At 41.2% G+C, this 20,710-nt stretch overlaps 1 protein-coding gene across 1 annotated transcript; it reads left to right on the top strand.

Moving 5' to 3' along the window:
• Window positions 1–2,054: 2,054 nt before the first annotated feature.
• On the top strand, window positions 2,055–8,260 carry LOC129098228 (adhesion G protein-coupled receptor E1-like). The gene is made up of 15 exons (XM_054607215.1): window positions 2,055–2,184; window positions 2,370–2,516; window positions 2,609–2,734; window positions 2,977–3,120; window positions 3,277–3,423; window positions 3,513–3,659; window positions 3,757–3,794; window positions 4,543–4,729; window positions 4,820–4,933; window positions 5,129–5,304; window positions 5,387–5,587; window positions 5,690–5,893; window positions 6,007–6,192; window positions 7,901–7,992; window positions 8,086–8,260. The coding sequence occupies exons 1-15, from the start codon at window positions 2,055–2,057 to the stop codon at window positions 8,258–8,260; spliced, it is 2,214 nt and encodes a 737-aa protein (XP_054463190.1).
• Window positions 8,261–20,710: the final 12,450 nt, after the last annotated feature.

The raw sequence follows: 20,710 nt of genomic DNA, 5'->3' as shown, positions 1-20,710 counted from the left end.
TTTCATTCTGAAAACTATGAATTTATAAATGTTCAGACATATACACCAGCTCAGAAATGGTGACTGATTGCAAAGGAACAATATAAAGACTTTTCTATCTAATGTTTATGCTTCACTGTACATAAGCTGACACCGAAATACCCAAAAAGAATATCCAAGCCATGATTATTAAGTGTAAAACTTGTCTATTTGACCAAACAACATCACTTTCTAACATAATTACCCAACATTTACCATTTCATCTTGATTGACAAAAAGCTATTTAATCTAAAATAAAACATTTGTCTGTATGTTGTCTGTGGGAAATGCATTAGCATCATCTAAAAACTCTTCATTTAAGAATGTTTTGAATATTTTGCTTTCTATTTACAAACATAAATACGTCCATGTAAAATATGAATAACAGGTAAACGGTCTGTTAATGACCATGACGCTAAGCCAACAGAAAACAACCACCACAGTGACAAATGATGATTGAAATTGAATATAAAACATATACCACAAAAATGTATATTTTAAACAAGACACTGAATAATAATTGCTAGGTATGTGCCTTTACTCAAACTGCAACATTCTCTTAGTACTTTTTAGTGCATGTAGAAAATAGTTTGGGGTGATCCTCTTACTACTAAGCAGATGAGGAACTATATAAATGTTAATGTATTGCAGTTCGCCTCTCAGACCTCTGTTACCTCCTTGTATCTTGAGCTGTGTTACACTTTTCCATCACACCTAAATTCATTTGCATTGGTTTTTGCATTGGCGCCAAACCTTGTAAAAACAGTTTTTGGTTGCTGTGCAAATTACCAAAATGTACGTATACATGGGTTCAACAGTCTTTTTGATGTCTTGTGGAGTCTGACCTGTCATGATGAACTGCTGGGTCTTTTCACTGCTCCTGGGTGAGTTGATTCATGTTTCATATAGTTGAGGATGTGTGACAATAATTTACTACAATAAATTAAAATACAATTCACCTAGAATAACCCTGCTAAGGTTGCACAATTTTTTAAAACCTGTATTTTGATTCAGATCTGCCTCCAGAGTGACAGACAATGGGTTTAGAAAAAGTTTAGAATACTGCACATTTTTTGGCAGTATGGTGTTGTAACAAATGCTGTTATAATTATAATTAAGGCTTATGAATATGTCTTGTCATCAATGTCATCAGCAACAGCTCAACATTGAGATCATTTCTATATTAGTCTTAAATCTCACACAAATGTTAAGGTTATATAAATGATGTGAAGGCCTTTTTAGAAGGCATTTAAACAATAACTCTTCTTTCTCTCTGTGCTTTATAGGTTCCCTCTTCCTCCTTGGTGACTGTCATTTTCCTAACGGTATGAATGATTTTCACTTGTAAACATCAAATACAGATTCTGGTTATTGGTGAAATATTTTCATTATTTTTGACATTTGCACGGTTTTCTGTTCCACACAGGTTCTTGTAATGGATACACAAACATAACTGACCCATGGCGCAACCACCTTTTTGTATCATCTTCTTTTCCTGGCTATCCAAAAGTTGAAGAAAATCTTGTTGGGAAATGGTGGCGCTTCACAGGGATTGGTGGAGACAGAGTTATAAGCAGCTGCCAAGCAGGCCTTGCAGGTGGTTTCATTTACCCCATCTATGTTTCCTTTACATATCCAACAACTGAATCGGAAACTGCAACAACAGGGCTTGCATATGGTTATCATCCTTCATCATGCAGTTATTGGTCTATTTCCATGGATGTGGTCCTCTGTCCTGAAGGATTCTACATATACAAACCATCAACACACGCATACAGTACTTCGGGTTATATCACCTGTAAGTAGTTATTATTCACATCCTTTGCCGTATACCTTAATGTCCCACTAAATGATGTGCTGCTAACTGCAGTTAAAGAGACACTTCCATCTTTTCAACCAGAATATTGTTTGTCTGTTTGATTCTGTGTGTGTGTGTGTGTGTGTGTGTGTGTGTGTGTGTGTGTGTGTGTGTGTGTGTGTGTGTGTGTGTGTGTGTGTGTGTGTGTGTGTGTATTTTTTGTCCTGTTTAGACCATTATGTGTGTAAACCAGACTCCTGTGGACCACTGGCTGAGTGTTCAGGTACTGGAGGCTGTGTTTGTGTTTCTGGTTATGAAATACCCCCAGAACACCTACCCATATCAGATTCATATGGTTGTGTTGGTATGTACATGTATTTCATCTGATAATAATGAATCACAGTGTGATATATATATATATATATAATCACAGTAACTATATATGGTTTTTTTCATTACATTCATCACATCATTAAGATGTTTCATTCATTTAATTTTGTGAGCATGTACCGTACTTCGCACCTTAACTCCTGTCTGTGACATCTCTTGGCAGACATAGATGAGTGCCAGAGGACTTCAGGCATTTGTGGTCCCTACGCCACATGTGACAACACTATTGGAGCATACTTCTGTACCTGTCTGGAGGGATACCATGCTACAGATCTGGTATTACCACCTGAAGGTTCCGACGAATGCATAGGTACCATTTAAAAAAATGTCTCACTGTCAATCTTGAGCTGAAATGACATTAATGAGTTCAGGCTGATAAAAAACGTTCTTTTTCCTTTATAGATATTGACGAGTGTCTTGAGAACGTCTGTGGTGATGGTGGGACCTGTTCCAACAACGTAGGAAGTTTTGCGTGTCAATGCCATGAAGGCTACCTACTTGTACCCGAAGCAACTCCTCTTTGCCAAGGTCTGTTTACAGTGACAAGACTAGACAGGACTCACCTGATTTCTACTCCTCGCCATCACCAAATAGGCCTTCTTACTCTGGAAGAAAAACATGACTCATACTGACCATTCATTCATAGTAAAACCAACATTATTTGAGTCATGTATTTTTGTTAAACCACTACTTCAGCACATTTATTTTGCCTTCTCATGTATATTTGAATTTTCAAAATGTTCCAACTGTGTTGAGTGTTCCTTCCTCAGATATTGATGAGTGTTTCAACTCCACCGTCTGTGGCCCTGACTCTGATTGCACCAACACACCGGGAAATTATACCTGTGAATGTCATCTGGGGTACGCACCGACTGAACCGGACCAGGAGCCCAGCGAGATCAACGTCTGTATCGGTATTTACATTGATGTTATTCAGGTTCAAGATGATTTTTAGCAACTAGCAGCAAAAATGGAAAACTGCAACTCAATTGTTACTTCTAAGAGAAGTGAAGAGTCACACACAAGGCTGTCTGGTTGATGGTTTCATTTGTGCATCATGTATTTGGCAGATGTTGACGAGTGTACCACATATGCCACCATCTGTGGTCCTTATGCCAACTGCACAAACTCAATCGGATCTTACAGCTGCACCTGCTTTCTTGGTTTTCGGCTGAACAACCCAGGCGTGATAGCCAGCTTTGCTAACCCATGCACAGGTGTGTGCACATGTCCACTATTAGTGTGATTTTTCTACCATATATTTGACTACTCTGTGTTTAACAGTGTGTTTTCTCTCTCTTTACAGATATAGATGAGTGCAGTGAGACACCTGGTCTATGTGGTAAACTAACTGTGTGCACTAATGTACCGGGGACCTTCTATTGCTCTTGTCCCGATGGATTCTACCCTTCAACTGGACTCTTGTGGAAGATGGGGATCACATTTTGTCAGAGTGAGCTTAGGATGTAATTGCTCTCAGTATATAAAGTAAACTTCTATATCCTGATGTACTCAATTTATTGTCCTTTTCTTCTGCACTGACTCAACAGCTCTTGAGGACATCTTGGATGCGATAAAACCCCCAGAGGTAAATATGGCCAGCAATGTGTTACTGTCAACAAAGTTATGATTGTAATAACTATAACAACACATTTGTTAGAAACTTATCTAAATTACGCATGCCACAACAAAATCTGTTACTTGTAATGTGAGTAGGAAGAGGTGACAATGTTGCAATATTTCATGTTGCACAAATGTTAACATATTTGCCAAAATATATTGTTGTTTAAACGCTGCAAACTACATTCCAGCCTATCACATTAAAGATGAGGTTATGTTTGTGTATTTGCTGCAGGGTCAGACAAAAGAGAGAGCTTTTCTTGGCAACATGGACCAACAACTGAAAGAAAATGAGGGCATTTTCTTACCAGACGCAGTGAGTAGAAAACAAGGAACGGTGATCCTCACCAATGTACCTTTAAAAATGTATTTCCATGATAGATCACTCGCTGCAACAATGATCCATACAGTTGGTCCTAAAATCAATGATTAAGAATGCAACGATATTCTACCTCTGCCATTGTACATGGTTGGATGCTCTGAAGTTTGATGCACATTATGTGTGGATGACACTGAAACTGCATTTACATAATTCTTTCCCTTTCATGTGCTTTCTCTGCAGACTGTATCAAACAGCTTCGCAGCATCTATGGTACTTGTTATTCCACAAATAACCCGCGTCACTGTAACTGTGCAGTGGTTTGATGATGCTTTAATCCCACTTTGTGTTTGCATCAGCATGCAGGTCAGTTATTTAAATACTTTAATTCTTGCAGGAAGTGTCAGGTGTTGGACCACGTGCCATGTCAAGCACCAGGTCACGCACCAGGTCAAGCAGCGTGAGTAGTGAAGGAGATGCGGAGACCGGCAGTGTGATCCTGGGCCTCTCAGACCGGTTAGTGTCTGCTATAGTGCAGCCAACTCAGAACAAAACCAAGAGAACTGTGAAGAGTTCAACAGTGGGTAAGAAATGTTCATCTTAGTTCACTGTAGACATTTACTGCATGTGTACTGGGTGGATTACAGAAATCTAAAGACTGATCTGTCTGTTAGATTTAAGTCTTGAAACTACCGGGCCTGGAGGCAACAATGCAGAGAGCTCTACGCTCTCAGCCAAGGGAAACACCATGCAGATCAACCTGGAAGGTCTGGCCAAAAATAACAACGGTGAGAAAAAACAGATGATGGAAATGACCGAGATTACCATGATCATTTATAAAACGGCTTTCAAGGTAGAAAAACAAAGAAAAAGCAGTATATGTAATGAAACACAACGCTGTTGAAAATGACAGGCGTTAATGTTAACTATTTGAAATGGGCTGAAACGTGCAAAAACACTTTTGATCACCTGGACATTCTTAGGTTCTGCAGCAGCTGCCTTCATGACATTAAATGGGATGGAGAGTCTTCTCAGTCACCAATACTTTAAAACAGAGAACCAGACAGAGATGTACTCGGATGTCATCACTGCAATCTTACCAGCGATGAACAACACCAACCTCACTGAGCCTGTCAACTTCACCATCAACCATAAGAAGGTGCTGCCCAGTTTATCTATCCATCTACCTTGTGAGTTAACATAAGGCTTGCTATCGTTCAGCATATCTTGAAATCTTTCAGACAGTACCTGAATCTGGTTTGGTGACCTGTGTGTACTGGGAGGAGAAAACAGAGGAGACAGGAAGTGCAACAGGAGGCAACAAGGCCAAGACCATGCGTTGGTCGGGAGAGGGCTGTTGGGTTGCATTCACCAATGAAAACTACACAGTGTGCAGCTGCTCCCACCTATCCACGTTTGCCCTCATCATGCAGATAGGGGAGGTATTGTAGATGTGTGTGACTCTGCATTTCTAGTACAGGCTCCCACACACATGGCCACATTGATCACAGTTTGTTTTTGCCTGTGTTGTCGTGTCTTCTCAGCCTCCACAAGAGGATCCTTTCCTAGACTGGCTAAACCGAATGTGTGTGATCATCGGACTATTCTTCCTTGCTTTGGCCATCTTCACCTTCCTCCTGTGTAGCTGGAACCCCAAGATCAACAACACAGCCCGTCTTCACCTCTGCCTCAATCTCTTCTTCTCCCATCTGCTGCTGCTGTGGAATGACAAATATGTTGAACAAGAGGTACAGCGAGACCCTCATGGCTCTCTCCATATATATATATTCAATGTGACCCAACTGGAGGCTATTTCCAGAAGCATTTCTTTGTTTTTCAAGATACATCTGTGTGTCCACAGCTGGCCTGCACCGTCATGGCGGGGCTTATCCACTTCCTAGTTATAGCAAGTTTTGTGTGGATGCTGCTGGAGGCGCTCCAGCTCCACCTGTTGGTCCGGAGACTCTCTAAGGTGCAGGTCATCCAGAGAGATGGCCTCCCGAGGCCACTGCTCTACCTGATTGGCTACGGCGTTCCATTTGTGATTGTGGGTATTTCTGCACTGATATATTCTGATGGATATGGTGCTACTGAAGCAGAGGTGTAAGTAAGACAAACAGTAAGACATACATTCATATTCTCCTGTATGTCTGCATCTAGGTTAAAGGATTGTTTGATTCCTTTTGCAGGTGCTGGCTCTCTACACAGCGCAGTTTCAACTGGGCGTTAACAGGTCCTGTGATTGTTATCCTTGGAGTGAGTATATTTCATATCAGCAATGACATGCCATCCTGGTGTGTTCTCTAGCTTTAACTTGCCTGCACCAACTTTTGAGCCAACTGAAAAAGAACCCAACATGCACTTTAAAGGCGCTAAAAAAAATCCAGAGCACCAACATAGCAGTAAACAACAATTTGCTATGTAAAGATACGATGGAGTAATAGTAAAAGTGAGCAGAGAATGAAGTAATTCTCCCTCTGAGTTGTAACCTGAGCTTCTCCATTCTTTGTTAAGATAGATGAGCCGGCCTAGCATGCTTTTAGTGCATGGTAGTGCATGTGAGCGTGCCCCACTAGTGCACGGACGCCGCTCTGCACTGGGCTCATACGGCGTTAACAGCTGATAACGGGACAGAGTCATCACAGAAGCGTAGGGCCCACGCTCAGTTCCCCCTCAGGTCCTCACTGTTGGCTCTGTCTGCACTGTTAGCTCTGTCAGCACTGTTAGCTCTGTCAGCACTGTTGGCTCTGTCAGCACTGTTAGCTCTGTCTGCACTGTTGGCTCTGTCAGCACTGTTGGCTCTGTCTGCACTGTTGGCTCTGTCAGCACTGTTAGCTCTGTCTGCACTGTTGGCTCTGTCTGCACTGTTAGCTCTGTCTGCACTGTTGGCTCTGTCAGCACTGTTGCTCTGTCAGCACTGTTAGCTATGTCTGCACTGTTGCCGTTGTTTGCACTGTAAGCACCGTTAGCCGCAAGCTGCTGGCTCAGCTGTCAACATGTTGAGAGCTGCTGAGAGGCAAACAAAATGCTCCCAATCTCTTTTTTTAGCACCTTAAAGACTAACTTCTGACAAAATCTTGTTGTTGGGTGTGTTAAAGTAATGCACAAAGCTCTCTGTATGCCCTGCTGGAATACGGCCAAGACCAATTAAATGTGGTGCAATCCAACGAGAAATCTGCCCCATTTTCATTTTCCATACAAACGTGAGTGATTTGTCTGGGTGGAGTTGGGTTAAATGTTAACTTTATGCACATCAGGGGTGATTTTGCCTGGATAGTAGATAGTGATTAGCCAAAAAACTGACAATCAAAAAGTTATGCAGTGATATGCCTTTATAAATTTGTGCAGTTGCAACTTATTGTGAATTCTTCTTTTTCAGTAAAAAACATAATCATGTAAATTGTTACGGAAAATTGCAGGTTGCTTATTTTGACAATCTTTGCAAATGCACAAGCCTCTCGTTCGCTTGCGAGTGGTGACACGCCCACAGGCAGTGTTGCAGGATTTGTTCCTTCCAGCGTTTCTACAACAGGTCAAAGGTGTTCTCATGAAGACGCATTCCTCTCTTTGATATCCTTCACAAGCACCTCCTACCACCAGAACACTAGAGAGGAGAGCATTGTTTGTATCAGGCCTCCATTTATTATTATTATTCATTCTTCACAAAGGCTTATTTCTTAACAATTATTGAACGTTTGTGTCATATCTCTTTTCTACTGCTCCATCTCAGCCTCTGTTTTTTTTCCCCCTTCTAGCTTAATTGGATATTGTTCTGTGCTACTTTATGGAGTTTGAGACCGACACTGGCCAACATGAGAAGTGATGTTTCTCAATCCAAAGACACCAGGTATGAATGTCGCATGTCTTTGCACAGAAATTAAATATCTGACAGATTGTTTAGAAAATTCTGAAAGTTGAAGTACATTTATATTGTTTACAGGTTGATTGTGTTCAAGATCCTGTCCCAGTTTGTCATACTGGGCTGTACCTGGATTCTGGGCCTGTACCAATCAAACCTTTTCTTCCGGGTCCTCTTCATAATTCTTAACTCCCAGCAGGGCACCTTCCTCTACATCGTCCACTGTCTGCTCAACAAGGAGGTCATTTTCAAATAGATGATTCTTAACCTGGCCTTCTGATTATGGTCCTTTAATTGATCCGAGACAAATGACACGATACTGATGTTCGACCTATAACCTTTGATCCAGTTGATATGGTGTTTTAATGTAGATGATATAGCATTGCTTTTTGTTTAATGGTTTGGTTTGCAGTCCTTGTGTATTTTTGTATTGCATTGAACGGTTGATTTGTATTCTCCAGGTGCGAGATGAGTACATAAGGTGGCTGACAGGCTCTTGTGGAAAAGACAGATCTGTGGTAAGTCTCTGGCAACACATCAGCAGTCCACCAGCTTTTTATTTTAATTTAATGTAGATTTAACTTAATATCCCTTAACATACATCCCTAGTAAATCTATTTGAATGAGACATAGCCCATCCTGTTCATCCTTCTATTGTATGTGAAAAGAATGAGCATATACAGGTGTAAACACTGCAGATTTTTAAGTATTTGGTTTGTACTGGATATCAATTTCAACCACACTAATACGGATTTATAATGATTTATTTCAGCAGAAAGATGCACCTTCGGTCTCTGAGGATTTGGACAAGCCTGAGGGACAGAATGATGAGGGGGAAAAGGATGAATAATTATAAATTAGAAGGGACAACTGGAACAAAATCATTTGTATGTAGTTATCATTCATACCTTCTAGTTTAATGAATACAAAAGGTGACATAATTCAACATGAATGTCTACACCTTGAATGGATCTTTGTCACTTCTGGCTCTAGCTTGGCATTTTCATCGTCTAAGGGCTAAAAGTAAAATGTTTTAAAGTCTCAAACGGTGAGTGCTACTCCTCATCATGTTACTGTAGTCAGGTTTATTAGTGTCCTTAAGTGAACAATACAGTAATTCATGTTGTGTTGACTTCATCAATTAATATCAAATAGCTTAATGCATTTTAGATGTAATTGAAGAATTTCTCAAGTTAGAAAGTCATGCAGTGCATATTTAAAAGCTGCAGTATTTTGTCATTTCTGCACTTTGTCCATGTAACATACAGGACATTTTAACGTCACAAACATTAGGGCTCACAAAAAATATTTGTATGAAATGAGGCTCGTAATATTGAAAGTCCTGCAGTGTCATAGAACACTGGGAAGACTTGTTGAAAGGTCACCATCTCTCCATCTAATCATTTGCTTGGGTGTGGGAAACGTCACTGACTACACCCTCAGTCTAAAGAAACAAACTTCCTACAAAGTAAAAACATTCTCTTTGAATTGGTATCATATTTACATGAGAGCTGGGACACTTCGAGGTGTGTCAAAATTTACAAGACAAATTCATGACACACATATCTCTCATTTACATTGTACGCATTTAAATTGTATTTACGTCACACATTGATTCACAATAGAAGCATAGATTATATTAGATTGGTAACATGTAGGATCAACCCAGTTTACTGTATCAAACAGATCTCTATTAGACATGCATGTAACAATCAACTAGAGAACAGAGATTTTCTGAATATCTGTATGTGATGCTCTTTGCCCTCTTTGTCTGTTCTCTTAAATGAAAATAAATCAAAGATGGATTTCACTGTTTATAAAAGTGTTTGCACCAGAGGCTTATACTTTTAAATGTAAATCTGCAATGGAATTTTTATGGTTGAACTACAACTGGTCAGTAGATGATATAGAGTGGCAAATAAGGATTTAATTAAAGTGAAAAACTTGTGGATTATTGTTAAAGATTACATAGATAGATGCACATTTGGTTGGCCTATTATGTGTGTAAACATTTCAGAAATACTGTACAGAGAACGCTGGCTTTAGCTTGCTTGGTGTGGTACCACAATGCATATGTCTGCCTCAAGGGTGCAGCATTAAATCACACATAATGACAGTGTGTGCTTTTTATGACACAGTTGACGTCTAGGAAGCAATGCGATAACATTTGAGTCATTTTAAGACATCACTTTATTTGATCTATATTTGGTGCTTCCCTTTTTGAATCATACCTTCATGTCTCAATAGTACTTCCTGCATCCTTTATATCTGTTCTTATTGTTACCTCCATCAATCCCAGGACAGACTGCTGACAAAGCAGAGGAGTGATCATAGGAAATAGCTAGTGGCTATGAAGCCTCTATACGCTTCTCAGTCTAATCTATTCAACAGAATAATGAGGACTGGCCAATTGCCCAATAGAACCAGAACAGAGTGACTGGGGAGGCTGGTGAAGTCCTCTTTGCCAAAAATAACCTTAATAAATCAGTGGAGGTTCTTTGAACAGTGCCAGTCACTCCTCTGTTACCTCGACCGGTGCTTCTATACAAGTAAAACCTGTATTTCTTACAAGTAAGAGATCTGTTTCCGTTAAAACTTGGCCATCACTTAGCTTAGAGGTCTGTGATTAAAGTTTGAAATGTTGGTTATATATATGGAACATTGTAAAGGCTACATATTGACGTGGTTAATAAGGTTAAAAGTGGCCCAAATCAAATTATTTTGCCCATATGACTTTTTTTTTTATAATGGTGTGAACAGCGCAAATCAAATGGAATATAAATCTGATCTTTTCAATTCTGATTTGGGCCACTATCGCATGTGATCCTTAATCAGACACAGGTCAGACGCTTCTCAATGCGACCTCAGTCTGAAAACTCATATTTCCTCTGACGTTTAAGTTACTCTAACTGTCTGCATCAATATCCCACTACTCCTGGCTCCGACTCAGCATCCACACACCTCCAAACAGAAGTAGTAGCACAATAAAAAGATAATATGAACATTCAAACAAAACAATCCGACCTGAGCAATAAATCCACATTGAGACAGAACGCCTCAGTCTAGTGAGGTTCTTCACTGTGTTTCTGCAGCATCTGGTCTTATCTCTGCATCAGTTACATAACAGGGCCGAACTTTACATTTGTGAGTCAAATCCAATGTACTGTAGAATTGCACATGAGCCACACAGCTGATGTTGGTGTAGGTTACCATGATGGCCACTAGGTGTTACCAAAGGGGCATATTTGACTGATTGTACCTTTTTTTTGTGGGTTCTGATGTTCCTCAAAGTCCTCCTGGTGATCTGATCCCCTGTTGACCGTGTCCCTGACATAGTGGCTATTATCTTCTGATGTTTTTATGTATTAACTTGCATTGGCATTAAAGCAAATACCCTCACACTAAACGACACCTCTGAGAATTAATTAAGCGGTGCAAGCAGTTGTTTTATTCATAGACATTAGAGCAGAGCAACAGAAGTTGATTTATCTTTTGTTTTTCACCATCTTTAGCTTCCCCTTATATACAATTGATACTAGTTCACTAGACAGTGCAGAAATATAAGGTTAATAATTTGCTTTAGGGGCAAAAGTTATGATATTTATGATCTATGCCATAGGATTGCATAGATTAGAATTAACACCCTGTAACTTTTCACATGGGACACATCAGTGTGTGTGAGATCATGATCCGTGTTCAAACAGTAAGCTTCATCTTCATAATTGATGGTTCTGAGAGTGATTGAATGTTTGAATTGTAAGACAAACTTTGTGCATTGAAAAGTTAAATAATGCGTAGCATCCGTAAGGATCAGCTGGACGTCTGTATTGTGTCTGCTTGAGTGCTGATCTCAGCTCTGTCCAGGCATGAGGCCACTGATGACACAGCCAACATTCACACTCTCAACACACTCAATATTTACTCAGTGAATCTATTTAACATAAATTATGACAACTGTCAACTGAGGAATGTACAAATCAGCTTTATCATATGAGCCAAGAATTACCGTTTTTTAGAAATGAATTCTGAGCCAGTTGGTCGACGACGTAATCCGTCACTGAGGAAGTTGCATGAAAACACTATTATTGGGTCCTATGTCTTCAATTTCCCCCTTAATATAAAACTCAGTATATCATGTTTCCTGTAGTTTCTTCAGACCTTTAAAACCCAGTTTTATTACCGCTGCTTCCTACCGGATCTGGTTTAGGCTCTTTGGGTAAACAACGTCTATCTTTCTTCACTGGATGCCAAATGGTGTCAACACATTTCTAACAACGTACAGACCAGAAAGTTTTGATATATAATATTTCCATATTTGCTGAGCTGGAGCTGGAAAAGGCAATAATGTTAATGGATTGAAAACAGAGTTGCATCAAGACGCATTTTTAACGTCTCCAACAAATGTAGCAGGCTTTCATGCTGCCATGGCTCTGACGCGGTATTCAGGCTACAGCCGCCTCCGAAAGAAATAACTGACAGGAGTGAGAAACGAGAGAATACAGTGCTCAGGGTTAGCTCCGGTGTCTCTCACTCTTTGCTCCTCTCCTCAATACTATACTTGGTTGCTATGGAAACACACTTGGAGAGCTTGAGTCGTGAGGCCAGTCAGCTGAGATACCTCTTCTAGTAAACAATCCCGCAATCTGAATATGTTCCGTACGTGTCTGAGTTTGTCAAATGATGTAGACATCAGCCAAAGTAATGGGTGCCAGAAAGGTGGCAGGACCAGAGCTGGAACTGAGACAGCAGCTGTGACATTTTTAAACTTTTCTGTCTCTGACTCCTACATCTTCACCCCATAGTCCTATCTGCAGATTTTTAGAGAAGTCATTTCATGCCTGTAATTATCTTTATAATCATAGGAACTTAGCTAAGACTCTATTAATAAGATAAGTCTGATGATCTTCATTGTCTTCAAGACAAGCTGTTGTAAAGTGTGAAACACTGCAGAGTGTATGCATTGAGTTACATCATCAGCCCATTAAACACTGCTTTACTATTACATGCAGCACAGAACAGTCCTTCATGCTTATGACCTTTTCTTCACCAATAGCAGGTGAGTGCATGAGCTAATTGTCATGCAGCAACCACAATTAAACAATTACAGGAAAAACACATGTATATATTGTCTTGTTAGGGATTATCATATTGAAAGCAAGAAAAGAAAAAATAAACTACCAACAAAGCCTCATTAGAACGGGATGTTTCATCCATTCAATCTAGTCTTTGGCCAAAGTAAATATGTGAGTCTGATACTAACCTAACACTTAACATGCAGAGTGTCCTGTAATTGGCCTCTAAAAAAAGCATTTAAACGTGGGGATAATTGTTTTTTAAGTTGAAGAAAGTCATAAAAACCTTGACCTACTTTGCTTGTAGGTGGATCAAGGCAGCGATGTTGAAAAACAGTCCAACTGAAACTAATTTGTCTTTCGTTGGGTAAATCATCAAATTTCTGTTTTATGTGTTTTTGTTTCATGATGGCGCCCCCTAGTTTTGCATAAATTCAACGTAATACCATAAAGTTTAGGTCTATGCAGATTATTACCTAATTTCGATACAGCCTGTCAAGTCTTGCAAAAATCCGTAATGTCAGCATTCTATCACAGACAGTCACACAGAGCCACATTAGCTCTCCTGCTAAAGGGTCCGCCTTGCCTAACTTATAAACACAAATGTGATTTCAGATGGACTTTAAGTGCAGGAAACACATAAGCAGGTGGAGCTGACAAGTGGCTCCAGATCAGTTGCACCCAGATGGAAAGAAGGCACCTGAAATGAAATGTATTAATGGAGCAGTCAATGTCATAGCTCCCACACACTAAGAAGTGGCATGATGACAACCTGACGTATCTTCACACAAATAGTTAAAGATCCAAAATTAAAATCCCTGGCAGTAACTTGATGATATAAGAGCAGCTGTCAATTGTTTGTCTGTCAGACAGAGAGTCCCATTCATCAGAGTGGCTTTGTACTGACGAGAATGAAGTTAAGAAAGAATTATTGTGACTAGACAGCTGGATGAGGCTGCTAAGAAATGCACACAGGCCAGCATCTTCTGGTCCCACAAGACAACCAGCAACCAGACAAAAATTATCCTTGAAATATGAAACATAAACATGAATATGACTTACCTTCATACTGGCCCTCTAATGACCTGACTAATGAGTCTGCCCCTCGTCTGTCCAGCGCCAGACAGAGTATCTCAACAAATCAGCAAATCTAGCTAGAGGCCTATGATGTGTGGTACAGGATTCCTATTGATTTACGTGACCCAACTGTTCTTTCATCTGGAACCAAAATCAGGTAAAAACAAACACACAGAAATCCATAATAGATGAAAAACCTTACATTCAATTTGCTGTTGATATTTACGGTCCACATTCATGATCTGTTTCTCTCCCTGTACCGTATCTCTTCCCATCCAGTCCTCAGTCTCTGTTTTTCTTCGAGCTCCACTCTTGCACACAGGTCAACCAGTTAACTGGAGGCCATTCATTGTATCGGTGAGGTAAAGATGGAGCAAAACCCTCCAGCCATGGCTGATGGAGGGTGAATCAGGAAACAATCTCCCGCTCGTTTCTCTCTCTGTGAATTTTGCCTTCCGTTCATGTTTTTCTCTTCCAATCTACTGTGGCAATTATTGTGGTTGCATCAAATGACGTGGAACAATTATGTGGTTCTGCAGTAAGGTAATGACTTTTGATGCAAGGAAATCCTCATTATCTATTTTTGGTACAGTGGCACAGCTGTATTTATGCTTATGCTATACAATGTAGCCTATTGTGTGTGTGTGTGTGTGTGGAAGCATCGACCTGAACTATTTCAAATCCCACGAGTACACATCCTTCCAGCAGCAATAGATAACACATTTGTGAAGCATCAGGCCAAGACAAGCCATTGTGCTCTTGCTTAACACTACAGGCACGGATAATGAGAAAATATTAATGAGAGTCTCAGTGCCGCATCAGTCTCTGGAGCTAATAGTCCTTCACTGACGGAGAAAAAGAGGCAGAGATGGAGAGAGAGAGAGAGTTAATGAGCTGTAGCAGACACGTGTGTTTGCATGTGTCTGCGTGCACTCGCTTTTGTGAGTGAGAAAGATGAGGAGACAAAAAAAGTGAGTGAGAAAATGAGGAGGGGAAGAGTGTTAATTGAGTATGATCACACCTTCAACATATTCCTCCATGTGAAACAGGCAGAATCAACCTTCCTGTGCAGAACATCATCAGGGCCTTCTCAGTCCAAGCTCTGGATTTGCACAGCTTGATTCACAAACTGCCCACTCCCAACTTCATTGCACACTTATTGGCTAGTCTAAATATATCGTGAGCTTGGAGCAATACCTCAAGAAATTCATCATCGTCCCAAATCATAACAATGTGCTTTTTACATCAATAACATCAACCTCAATAATCCCTGTTTGCTGATGTAACTGAATCTGTCAAAAACTCTTCATGTCATGGTGCAAAATCCTGCTTCCCTCCCTCCCTCCCTCCTTTCCCCTTTTCACTTTTTACAACAGCATCTGTTCATTTCTCTCCCTGTAACGACCACTGAAGAGGCTCGTCATTGCACTTGTCCGTCTGTCTTTTCGTCTTTTCTGTCTGTTGAATCTCGGTTTCATGCAGTGTGTGAGAGAGTGACTACCTTACAATGTGTGTACACTGTCGCTCTCCCTAATAATTATTAATGATATATTAAATATCAATGGAATCTGTTATTCTTAACCCCACGGTCCTCAATGAAAGTGTCTGCAGGTATTCACTTCACTGAAAAAGCAGATGCCCACTGCAGTTCAACCATATTACTCTATAGCAGAGGTCTGTGCACCCCCCTCCCTCTCTCTCTCTGTCTCTCTCTCTCTCTCTCACTCTCTCTCTCACTCTCTCACTCTCAGTCATCCTCTCCCTCCGCGCTGCTGAGCCTGCGACGTTAGCATTGGATGAAAAGAAAAACACCTCTCTCTCTCTCTCTCTCTCTCTCTCTCTCTCTCTCCTTTTTGCTTCAGCCAACGGACGCATCATTTGGAAAGGAAATAAGTGAAGGTACTGTACCAAACCATGCACGTTTCCATCTTATCACTTTTGATCATATACCTTTAGGAATGATTTATGCATCATTGGTAGGATGCATGCTGTGTGATGGAGGCAGAGAGAGCATGCACCTGCACTACAGACCTCTTGGTGCAACAGAAGCACATATGGTTGATTTTTAGGGCTTTGCTGTCGGACCAGACTTGTGCTATTTAGAAATAATAGAAACAATATGTATTGCTAGGTATAAAGTCTTATCATGTCCTCGTTTTGCCACATTTGTTGCTGGACGCGCTCTTTGTTGCGTGGTTGGGTTTAAATGGGAAACAGGAGTGAGAGATGTCTGTGGCTGGAGGAGGGAAGAGTCTCCAGAAGCCAGGCTGGTTCTGCAGGATGGACAGATGTGAGAGAAGGGATTTAGTATCGAGGGAGGAATCAGGCAGGGGATAAAACTGGTGATGCGTGCGTGTGTGTGTGTGTGTGTGTGTGTGTGTGTGTGTGTGTGTGTGTGTGTGTGTGTGTGTGTGTGAATGGCCCAGCAGCTTTCCAGCAGTGTTGACTACTCAGTCGCACGACGGGCGCCACACGTTACCTGCAATGAGGGCTTCAGTGTCAGCTGCCTTTAGTAGTTGTTCCGTGTGTGTGTGTGTGTGTGTGTGTGTGTGTGTGTGTGTGTGTGTGTGTGTGTGTGTGTGTGTGTGTGTGTGAGAGAGAGAGAGAGAGAGAGAGAGAGAGAGAGAGAGCAGCAGCAACAGTGTCCGACTACTGACCGATGGACCACACAGATTCCTTCGCCCACACATTTTCGAGATAGCACAGAGACTGTGAACAACATTTGTGATGGTCTGTGGTGGTCTGTGGTGGTTTGTGGTGGTTTGTGGTGGTCTGTGAGTGGTTTGTGGTGGTTTGTGGTGCTCTGTGATGGTTTGTGGTGGTTTGTGGTGGTCTGTGGTGGTCTGTGTTCTGTGGTGGTCTGTGGTATGGTCTGTGGTGGTCTGTGGTGTGATGGTCTGTGATGGTCTGTGGTGGTCTGTGATGGTCTGTGGTGGTTGTGATGGTCTGATGGTGGTGGTCTGTGGTGGTCTGTGATGGTCTGTGGTGGTCTGTGGTGGTCTGTGGTGGTCTGTGATGGTCTGTGGTGGTCTGTGGTGGTCTGTGATGGTCTGTGATGGTCTGTGGTGGTTTGTGGTCTGTGGTGGTTTGTGATGGTCTGTGATGGTCTGTGATGGTCTGTGATGGTCTGTGGTGGTTTGTGATGGTCTGTGATGGTCTGTGATGGTCTGTGATGGTCTGTGGTGGTCTGTGGTGGTCTGTGATTGCGCTGGTTAAATGAATCCAAAGTGTCTACCGACCGATATCTGTGTCCGGAACGTTGTGCAGGGTGAACGGAGCGCAGAGGTTCAGCACCATGGAGAGCTCGCTGTGCTGACGGAGCGAACACACGGCCTCTGGTCGGCTGTAAGCGCCACATATTGGGCTGATTAAATGGTTCAAAGACGTGACAAGAGCAGGCTCGAACGTGATCTGCATGCTTCATGTAGATGAAGGTGGATTAAATGATATATTTAGTGTTGGTCTGGAATAAGACAGATGGACTATTTCCTTTGTGTTTGTTTGCACAGCCACTTATTTCACCTTTAAATCATTTGGAGTATTTGAAAACCAGCACAAAAACCCCATTAACATTATTTTTCATAAAGTACCACATATTTTAGATTTAATATGTCTAATATTAGGTCCAAATTAATATAAATTAAGTAGAATTACTTTTATTTCTACAGCTTGAGAATAGATTCCTTTAGATTAAATTCTGTCGTCAAGAAAACCTGCCACAGTCAACTGATGTTGGTCTCAAACTAAAGACATGTATGGCAATAAGGAAGCACTGTTTCTATAATCAGTGATTGATCAATACTAAGTGCTCCATCAGGTTCTGCTGAAATGACGGAGGGGTCTATCGGTTTGCTTAGTAGTTGGATTCTCTCTTAAACAGCACAGTAAATTTACGTTCACCACAGTCAATACTCCAGTGGCTTTACCACCCCTGCCTCAGCCTGCATGGTCCCATCAATCATGGCCACACCCACTTGAATTGAGTGAAAACACATAAGGAAAACAGGTCCGGCTACAATGCAGCACATTACTTTATGTCCTATTTTATTACTCGCCTTTGGTTTTTGCTCATTCCGTTTTCACCCGCTGCATTTATTTGTCCCATCCTGTTTATGTCCCTAAATCCATTGCCTCCTGATGTCTGTGGTTCCTGGTGTTGCCCTTGGAGGAATGATAAGCAGTCTCCAATCAATTGCAATCACAGATCAGTGGTGTACCAGGAAATCCGTAGGGGTGTCAAGCCTGGGAGACCTAAATGATGACCACCCACCTACCAAACCCACTGCCTTGTTGCTATGTAATCTTCAGTTCATCAGAATACTATTGAACTACGTGAGCCATAATTCAGGGAATCCATAGCGCTGTCTGTTGGTTTCTCTCAAGAGGTGATGGATGTTACACTGGAAGAAACCTGAAATGTAATTTTCTTCTTGCTCGTGTGAAAACCAAGGCATGCTGATGCTGGGGAGTTCACCAGGTGAGCAATATGAGAAGAAAATAGCAGCAATGCCAATCAGAAACACTGTGTTACTACAGCAACATAGAAATGGGATAAAGCAAAGAAAACACACGAATTACATATAGAAAAAGACAATCTAAAACGTTGCCAACAAAGGTTACATTAGATATATCTTTGTATAACAAGAAAAAATCATATGTTATGAACTTGATATTCATTTTTTTGCTGGTATACTCATCAATCAACACATCAACAGCAACATTTAGTCCGATGGGTGACATGGCAGTTGTAATAAGGGGGAATAAAGAAATGTATCAACAGTCTCTTCACAACTCAACAATTAACTGTAATATCTGCTTATTGTCTGGGCCAATTGATAGCCAGAATGGCAGGAGCTGGAGTAGTTATTGAATAACTGAAACATAGAGCCATTAGTGCCGTTATATTTTCCCGACCTCGGTGCACTCAGAGGCCGAGACACTAAGAGCTCCGCTTACCTAATTAATTCCCCTTGCACCCGGATGCAGGTCAAAGGGATGATGGTCCTGACGCGGTTGTCTGCAGTGATGGAATGCTGGGTTGAATTTTTGAAGATATTTTTTAAATCATTAAAATGTATTTGTGCTGGCATTCAAACACAACTGAATACATATATTTATCCTTATATTTATCCTTAAATCCTGTGTGACAGCACAAACATTTAGTGAAATGTCACCTTGGTCAAATATATGCAAAATGCAATAGTCATGCAATAGTTATGTATTCTACTAATGGTTTAATAAAGCAGACGGTGGCTGTTACTCATCATCCCTCTCACTATGTCACTGAACAACAGTCTATTACAGTTAGCAACTCCATGTTCTAGATACAATGTAACCTGCTTGACAGGTTGATTGACAAGTCATTGAATACATAGACGACGAGGTATTAATGCCACCGATGCTGTGAAAGGTCTGCTTCAACCAGAAATGTTAGAAACGCTGCAGTAAAATAGGACTTTCGTTTCTAATTTTAACAAAAGCGCAAAATAATTAATTTAGCTCCCCCATGAATCAGATCACAAAAATGTAATAGATTCTTCTTTATCCCAGTTATGCTGGCAAACAAACTTTTTTATTTTGTATAAAAAACGGATACAAATTTCCTCTAACTACCGTCTCTGCTCATATGTTTCTTATGCTAAGTGTATATTCCAGGGGATCAGGATTGTCAGTTCTCTGGCTCACAATTGACAATCTGAAATATTAAGCATTCCTCACCAGCTCCATCTTCCCTGGCCTCCCGTTCCCAGCCACGCCCTCCAAATTGATTTCCGTATCCATCAAGAGGGATTATGCTAAGATCGTGAGAGGGATAACCCTTGGGAGACATTCACACTTGCTCACTCCTCCACATCACATCCTTGGCCGTAGCACACTGCGCTCTCTTTCAGCCTAACAGCTGTTGCAGCGCTCTGTGCAATCAATACGACAGTCATGTTTCACAACAACCATCACTCCTTCACTGCCAGGAACCTGTGGGAGGTCCCTTTGGGCAAGAGACTGAGAGACATGGGAGACAGCGATTCCCTGACGAGGTGTCAGAAATGCAACAGCAACGGCGGAGTTGTTCATTAGCGGGGTGGGAATGTGTTGATAGGGGGAAACCGCTGTTTTATGTTCCACGGGAGGATGAGATGTGAAAGGAGAGCAGAGAGAGTGGACAGCTGCAGGCTTGGAAGGAGGAGAAATCAGGGAAGGAATAAAGAAAAGGAACCAAGAATGTTACAGGAGGAAACAAGAAAGGCAAAGAATAAAGAGTCAGTAGTGAGAAGTTAGTAAACCTCAAATCTTTACGATCCTTAGTCAGCCTAACTGTGACATTAAAGGGAGAAGGGTGGAGGAAGATCTGTCAACTTCAGTGTGTTTTCAGCCCAGTGTTGAGTTCAAGGTGCCATGTAGAGTAGCAGAGACTTCACATGTGTCACCTCAATCATGCATGAATCAAACATTACAACTGGTGATGAGTCAGTTGGTTGCATAGGCATACTCTCTTTCATTACCTTAATAAACAGGTAGATCCATGGAACATACTGTTGGCATGGAACCCACGGCAGTCT

This window comes from Anoplopoma fimbria, chromosome 11 (genome assembly GCF_027596085.1).
Source record: "Anoplopoma fimbria isolate UVic2021 breed Golden Eagle Sablefish chromosome 11, Afim_UVic_2022, whole genome shotgun sequence".
Lineage (NCBI taxonomy): Eukaryota > Metazoa > Chordata > Actinopteri > Perciformes > Anoplopomatidae > Anoplopoma > Anoplopoma fimbria.
The sequence above is the reverse complement of the archived record's forward strand: the minus strand, read 5'-3'. Positions and strand labels throughout refer to the sequence as shown.